Consider the following 7,925-nt stretch of genomic DNA (forward strand, 5'->3'; position numbering starts at 1 on the left):
TGCAAACAACACCCAGTACATACAAGGGGAGGCTACACAACAATCTAGATCAGATGATACCAATCCCAGACTCGAGGATTTTGGCATACAACCTGATTGGCGCAAGGAGCACCTGATAATGCCAGAGTATAATTTTTAGTACCAGTGCTCCCCACCAACACAAAGAGTGGATCCACTTTACATGCCAATCAAAAGATGGCTCACTCCACTCCAGTTCCATGAAGCAAAGCAAAGGGATTCTCACGTCTGTTACAACTTTCCTAAATTCTTGCCATCTACATTCCAGGATATCACAAGTTAAAGAAATCAACTGCTCACATGGATACGAGCATGGCGCAGAATTCCAGATCTAGACATAGTAGCCGCCATCAGATTCATGAAGCTGATTGCTGTTCTTATCAATCAACTAAAGGAAAGGTATGATGGATTTGAAGCAGAGCAGCTTTGCTTTGACATGAATGGAGGTCCATCTTAAAGAGGCATGATGCTATATTATCATCGCCTAAGGTGTCTACTCAGTTACATGCATATCACGTTTGAAGATATGGTAAACAGCGGGTTCTGGACATCACACTCCGTATTTAGAAGAACCCTGAAAAAGATTTAATCCCGTCGGAACTTCTACAAACACGAGTTCGGCGACTAGGTCTTTCGACCTCAGTAAAAGGTTTTGAGGATAGAACCTAGATCATGTAGGGAGGATGTTAATCCCATTTTGGATTAACAAAGATGCTCCTCCAATTGAGGACATTAATAAGTGTTATATAAAGGTACTATAAAAGTTGTACATTTTGAGATACTGGCTACCCAAGGCCTTAGTTAGTAAGTTTTGGACGCCCAAGTATGAATAAGGGCCATATGTATAAAAGGCAATTTCTCATAATGAAAGAACATAATCCCCCTTTGTGCTATGAGAGCTCTTGCTTCGTCTTGAGAGAGAGAGAGAGAGAGAGAGAGAGAGTACCCTAGTGCATGTTCCTCTTCTATGCGTGTGCATTGGAGAGTGAGAGGAAGATTGCCTTGCAGTGTGATGTGAGTGACTCCGTGGTGAGAGCGAGGAGGTGGAGATTGGAGGAGTGGAGCTTCCCAAAGCAAGCTTGGAGAGCCTCAAGGGACATGAGCTTGAAGCATTGATAAGTACCCAACGAAAGTTGTTGTCTATTGTTACTTCCGATTCTAAATGGGTAAAGTTCTCTCTTGGGAGGTGCGGTAGTCCATAACAACGTGACACCATCATACATGCATACCACATTTCCCCTCGATGTGGCATTTGAAATGGCGCGCGAAACCTTAATGCATGGCACCCATCCTCAGAACCCATCTCCCCTCTCGATTAATCTCTGGACCCTCGCAATTTTTAATGCCTGCTCACTATACCCCCACTAAAATTGCTCGAGGAGTGGTCCCGCTTTTCGGCCAGCTCCTGGGTTTAAATTAATGCCATGTGTATGCGTCATTGAAAGTATTAAAGAAAGCGTGGAGATAGTACTCACTCCTCAAAGGGATGGTTTAAAACAGGGCGCATAGGGGGGTCCCATGGGTACTAAGCCCGCTTCCTAACGCCCAACTTTTAAAAAACAGGGCGCATAAAAAGAAACAGGACTTTTGGCATACCCAGAAGAACAATTGATGAAGGGCTCTGAGCTCTACTCGCCTAAACGAGTTACTGGAGCTCACCCCTCCCCTGGTTGGTCAGCAAGAGCTCAACTGGGAGCTGGAAGCAACCATGACCTCCAGTAGAACAATTGATGAAAACCTAGAGCCCAAGGAGACAGAGGATGACAGGGCAGATCTGGAAGGAGACTTGCCAAAGAGACTTCTAAAGGAGCCTGTGATGATTGGGCAAAAAATGAAGGGAAGACCAGTTAGAGGAGGAAGCCCTCAGAGAAGCCAAGAAGATCACGAAACTGCAGGCTGAACTGATATCTCCCAACCTCCTATGGAATTGACAGAATTGGAGGAAGAGGCACAACCTTTGATAGCCCAGTGAAACCCTAAGGGAATGACACCTCTGATAGAGGGACCTCCTAGAACAAAACGTACGCACGTACGAAATACGTGTAGCTAGCTAGGTAGTTACGTAACGTGTATACGTATGTGTGTGTGTGTGTGTGTGTGTGTGTGTACGTACACATGTTCTGTGAACTTTTAGTATTCTGATCGATGCAGGATGACCATGAACCTTGCCCCTAAGAATCTTCTAGAAGGTTTGAGGAAGCTTTGCAACGAAGGACATTTTGGCGAAGCTTTTCAGTCTATTGATCTTCTGTATCGGCAAGGATCTTCTATACCTACAAACGTTTTCTACTGTCTTCTGAGATGGTGCATCGACAAGCAAGACCTGGCTGCAGGCAGAGCACTGCACAGGCTCACCACGAGGTATCAGGCTCTGTCAGATGCATGCATAGGGAGCCACTTTATCCGCATGTTCGCATCATGTGGGAGCTTGGGGGAGGCCAATCAAGTGTTTAGCAAACTGTCTAAACCCAATGCATTTACATGGAGTGCCATCATCTCTGCACATGTTAAGTTCCAGTGCAACAAGCAGGCTATCGTGCTGTATCATCAAATGCTGCAATCAAGGGTAAAACCAGATGGACACGTGTTTGTTGCCGTCATCAAAGCATGTGCTAGTGCAGAAGGCCTGCCATATGGAAGGCTGATTCACAAGAGGGTACTTAACAGTGGCTTGAAACCAGATGTAGTCATTGACAATGCTCTTGTTGATATGTACACGAAATGCGGGAGTGTAAAGGAGGCGCGTGGAGTGTTTGATAGCTTGCAGTTTCGAAATGTGGTGACTTGGAATGCCATGATTGCGGGTTATGCCCAGCATGGACATTGTCAGGAGGCATTTCAGCTCTTTCTAAAAATGCAGCAAGAGAGTGTTGTGCCAAACAGTATCACATTCGCAAGCATCCTGAAGGCATGCCCTAGTGCAGCATCTTTGCATGTAGGCAAACTACTGCATTTTCACATCATTGAATGTTGCTGTGAGTCAGATTCGTTTCTTGGGAGCTCTCTCACGGACATGTATGCCAAATGTGGAAGCCTACAGAATGCGCGCAAGGTCTTTGATGGCGTGTCAGTACGGACTGTGGTTACATGGACAGCCATGATTGCAGGCTATGCACAGCATGGATCTAGTGAGGAAGCCCTCAGACTTTTCCAAAAAATGCGGCAGGAGGGTACAGAACCAAACTTAGTCACGTTTGCTAGTGGTTTAAAAGCATGTGCTGGTGCAGCAGATTTAGGTTATGTCAGGTTGATGCATATTGGAATCTTTAGAAGAGGCTTTGAGTCAGATCTGGTGGTTGGAAGTGCCCTAGTTGATGTGTATTCAAAGCGTGGAAGTGTTGAAGATGCACATTGTGTGTTTGAAAGACTGGGGGAAAAAAATGTGGTGACGTGGAGTGCAATGATTGGTGGATATGCTCACGCTCATGGACATGGTTTGAAGGCTCTGCAACTTTTTCAGAAAATGCAAGCCAAAGGTTTAGCACCTGATACTGCCACTTTTGTGAGCGTTCTCAAAGCGTGTTCGGGCCTTGAGACCCTTGAGCATGGCAGACTCCTTCATGCCTCCATAATAGAGATTGGGTTTGAGTGTCATGAATTTGTTATAAGCAGCATTATTGATATGTATGCGAAGTGCCGGAGCATCAATGATGCACGCAAGATGTTTGACAAATTGCCACATCGGGACACGGTGACATGGAGTGCTATGATTGCTGGGTATGCCCTGCATGGGCACGATCAGGATGCCATCCAACTCTTCCACAAGATGGTAGAGGGGGCCCTGGTACCAGACACGATCACCTTTGTCAGCATTTTGAAGTCATGTTCCAATATGGCAGCTTCAGCAGAGGGCAAGCTAATCCACGCCTTCATTCTTGAAAGGCACCTTGAAGCCCATGTACATGTGGGAAACTCCCTGATTGACATGTACACCACGTGTGGGTGCATGGAGGATGGTAAAAGAGTGTTCAATGGACTGCAAATGAGGGACAGTGTGAGTTGGACTGCCATGGTGGCAGGTTATGCACAGGCCAAAAAGTACAGCTTGGCACTGAAGTATTACGAGGGCATGCAACGGGAGGGCTGGAAGCCAGATGATGTGACTTTGGTTAGCCTTCTCTCGGCCTGCAGTCGGGAGGGCCGATTAGTTGAAGGTTGCCAGCACTTTGAAGTCATGAAAAAGGAAAAAGTTGCACCTACGCTCGACCACTATAATTGTATGGTTGATCTTCTTGGCCATGCTGGACACTTGGAGGAAGCAGCTGATTTGCTTCAATGCATGCCATTTGTGTTTGATGTTGCCGGGTGGACGTCTTTGCTTAGTCACTGCAAACTACATAGCAATGTGGAAATGGGAAGGCATTGTTTTGATCATGTTGTGGCAATGGATGGCAAGAAGGCTGGTGCATACGTGCTCATGTATAACCTTTACAAGTATGCTGGGATGCAGGAAGATGCAGCCTTAGTAGAGAGGCTGAGACTATCTGCAAACGCATGGAAGAAGCCCGGACAGGCCGTTATCGAAGTCAACAATGAGGTGCATGATTTCATTGTCAGTGACAAACGTCATCCTCAAACTGAGAACATTTATGCTAAGCTAGAGACACTAAGTATGCAAATGGAGGAAGAAGGATATGGATCTCTTATGGATTCTTTACTACAACCAATGTCGAAGGCGAGCAAGAAAGATTCATTGCATGGGCACTGAGATACTGGCCTTAGCATTTGGGCATATCAGTGGGTGTCGTTCCCATTCGGTGCAGATTCCAACCTAGCAAACTCAGAACGTCCTGCACGTCACCATCAGCTGCAGAATCTGTCCTCCCATCATCATCAACTGCAGAATCGGCTCCTCCTATCATGACAGTCCCGTGAATGGTCATTGGTTAGCCTATTTTCCATAATAGGGCTCCTGGCTGCCACCGGTCACCCTTCTTTGGAAAACGGGCCTCCCAAGGGCCATTCCCTAGACGTTCAAGATTGTTCGGCTTGCCAGAAGGGCATATGCGCGTGACTTGTGAGTAACTTGCAAGCTTGGATTCCCAACACCGCCCCATGGATATCACGTGAAAGCTATCAAGATCCCACAGCCTTCATGGCTTCAAGCTAGTGGAGTGGCTAATGTGAGAGCTGTTCAAACGCATGGTAAGGCAGAACTGGGTGACCATTGGCCAGCTGGAAGCAGCATATGCTTCCAGGGAAGGCACTATGAGATTAACGAGGTCAGATCACAACGTTTGGATGTTAATGACAATGGTGACAAGCAGTTGCAAGGGAAGTTGATTTCACGAACCAACTTGACAGTGCAAATCATTTTTCTGTCAACCCGTGACTGATTTCACGTTTGGATGTTAATGACAATGGTGACAAGCAGTTGCAAGGGAAGTTGATTTCACGAACCAACTTGACAGTGCAAATCATTTTTCTGTCAACCCGTGACTGATTTATAGTACAAACAGGCACTAAATAAGAAAATGATGATCTCGAAAATGGTGTACAAGGTGAAGGGAATGGCCCTAGAGACCATGCTCCAAGGAAGGGCGACCAACAGCAGCCAGGACCCTTTTTGAAACCAACCATGGACCATTCACGGCCTTCATGAAGGATGGTGATTTAAGGGTCTTGCTCTCGATAGTTCAAGATTCACACGCAGTCCATGGTGTATCATTTGCAAGGTTGGGTGTGAACTTCGGTACGCACGTGTAAAGGTGGAAGTTTCGAATGAAATCCTAGCTTACATCCTGGGTTTCTCCTGTTCATATTTTCCCAGGGAAGGCGCAAGTGTGGAAGTGATCTGGCTAGAAGTTGCAAAAGCCAGGTATTCAGATTGGGAACAAGCTGCTGTACGTGTCTACAAAATCAGAAAGAGAATTGAGGTGAGCTTTAATGGACCTCTGGATGCCACTGTGGGTGTGGTAGCTTTGGGTCGAGTTAAACTATTGCTCAGGTTTTCTTCTCTAACCATATGTGTTGCTGTACCGTGTCTACAAAAAATTGAGGTAAGCTTTAATGGAACTATGGATGACACTATGGGTGTGGTAGCTTTGGCTCGAGTTAAACTAGCTCAGGTTTTGTTCTCTAACCATGTGTTGCAACCATGTACTTTTGCAGGGAATTTTGTGAAAAGGCCCTACATGAAAGTGTTTGATGGAGTGGTGATCAAGCTAAAGGACGCCCAGAATGCTGAAAATTGTGATGATCCGGAAAGGATTATGAGGGGTGATGTGGCTGACGTAAGTGGCAGCACCCCCGAGGACATTGAATTTTTGAAATGCAGCTAGTGACCTCCAAAATAGCCAAATTAAGGGCAGCCAAGTGCGATAAGCCGTTTGAGGTCAGCCCTTCAAATTTGATTTGAAAGAGAGGCTTCATCACAGTTGCATATACATGTTAAGGTTCAGGTAGAACCAAGGGGTAGAGGAGATAGCCTGGTTAGAGGTTGAGGTCCTCCATACCTGCGCACATGCAGAGTGAAGGGGATGAACACAACTACCAAGAACAAGAGGATGTAACTGAATGTATTGCAATTTGAGATGTATGTACGAGAGTTGTGTATTACGATTGTGAGAGGGTCTCTTGTAAGTGGTTACAAACTGTTACAACTAATTGAAACAGACAAGTGTCCGGTGCATTGCATGTGAATGTACATGTGCATGTGAGTCATGTATGCATGGTAGGTGTAATCCATACTGTAACATTCCCCTTTATAAAACCAAGCAGTGGTGTTGCGAGGGAATGCAAATCTGCCATAATTGTATACAGTATGCATGAGTTTTATATTATCCCAGATCAAAGGGATATTGGAGAAGGTACCAGCAGCGGCTTCTTTATCTTCGAGTGCGGCGGTGGGCGTCTTGACTCGTAGGAGAGTCAGTGGTGATGTACAAAATGAATGAAGTTTGGATTGGAGAAGGTACCAGCAGCGGCTTCTTTATCTTCGAGTGCGGCGGTGGGCGTCTTGACTCGTAGGAGAGTCAGTGGTGACACGAGTAAGGCAGAGGAGAAGCTTTGCCATCATGTATTCCTGCCGTTTTGTGAAAGAGGAGGAACTGATTGTTGGAAAAGGCTGCGGGGCGCGTGGACTCGAGCTTCGCTCGTCCGGTGAGTGCTTTGGAGATCGATGTAGAAGGCCAAGAGTAGATAGCAGTGGGTTGGAGCATCAAAGAAAGTGAAGGGTTGTGACTGGATGCAGGTGCAACACCCTCATTTTGAGTTCAACCTACATTCATAAATGGTCTTTTCTCTTCATGCTAAGCCATGCTAAGCATGGAAGTAGTTTTTGGAGCCTTAAGCAACCAAAATGTGGAGGTTCCAATAGCCTTTTTGGGACGCCTGAGTAGACCTATCTGAATAGAACATGAGCGTGGAAGCTCCTGGGAATTATATTGTGGATCCTCAATTCACTAAAATGCAGAGGTTCCAATAGCCTTTTTGAGACGTACCGAAGTAGACCTACCTGAGTAGAACATGATCATGGAAGCTCCATTATAGATTTCCATCCATGATTAATAAAGGTGTCATTTTGTTTTCAAAGCTTTTTGGATAGACTTGCACCCGTTTATATGCAAGGTATCCATTCTTACCTTTGATTTTGTCTAACTTACAGGTGATTGAATTGTCTAGAGAGAAAATAAGTTTCCTCATTGAGACTTTTCTTTTGTGCCAATAATTTTCCCACTCCTTTTTACACATCTTGAAGAAAATTTGCATTGGAGAAGTATTTATATTTTGGTAACCCTTAACATTTTTGGGTCCTCTTAGGCTACCAAATTAGGGCTGGGTTTTTTAGATTAGAAGCCTTTGGCAATTTTAGAGGACTTCTTAGTAGGATTCGTTAGTCACATTTAACCACCACATCATCACACAAGCAAAAATATCCTCTCTTTTTGCGAGAGATGGTACAAAAT

The 7,925-nt window shown here is 45.4% G+C and overlaps 1 protein-coding gene across 4 annotated transcripts; it reads left to right on the forward strand.

The window, feature by feature from the left end:
* Positions 1–1,580: 1,580 nt before the first annotated feature.
* On the forward strand, positions 1,581–7,551 carry LOC147602541 (pentatricopeptide repeat-containing protein At2g33680-like). 4 transcript variants are annotated; one of them, XM_086797916.1, is made up of 3 exons: positions 1,581–5,693; positions 5,789–5,894; positions 6,130–7,551. In XM_086797916.1, the coding sequence occupies exon 1, from the start codon at positions 2,171–2,173 to the stop codon at positions 4,724–4,726; it is 2,556 nt and encodes an 851-aa protein (XP_086654042.1). In that variant the 5' UTR covers positions 1,581–2,170; the 3' UTR covers positions 4,727–5,693; positions 5,789–5,894; positions 6,130–7,551. The 4 variants fall into 4 exon arrangements, with proteins under 4 accessions (XP_086654042.1, XP_086654043.1, XP_086654041.1 ...); XM_086797917.1 differs by having other exon boundaries at positions 1,581–2,135; positions 2,531–5,894; XM_086797915.1 differs by having other exon boundaries at positions 1,581–6,017.
* Positions 7,552–7,925: the final 374 nt, after the last annotated feature.

This window comes from Cibotium barometz, unplaced genomic scaffold (genome assembly GCF_041138505.1).
Source record: "Cibotium barometz isolate CiBa-2024 unplaced genomic scaffold, ASM4113850v1 ctg504, whole genome shotgun sequence".
NCBI lineage: Eukaryota > Viridiplantae > Streptophyta > Polypodiopsida > Cyatheales > Cibotiaceae > Cibotium > Cibotium barometz.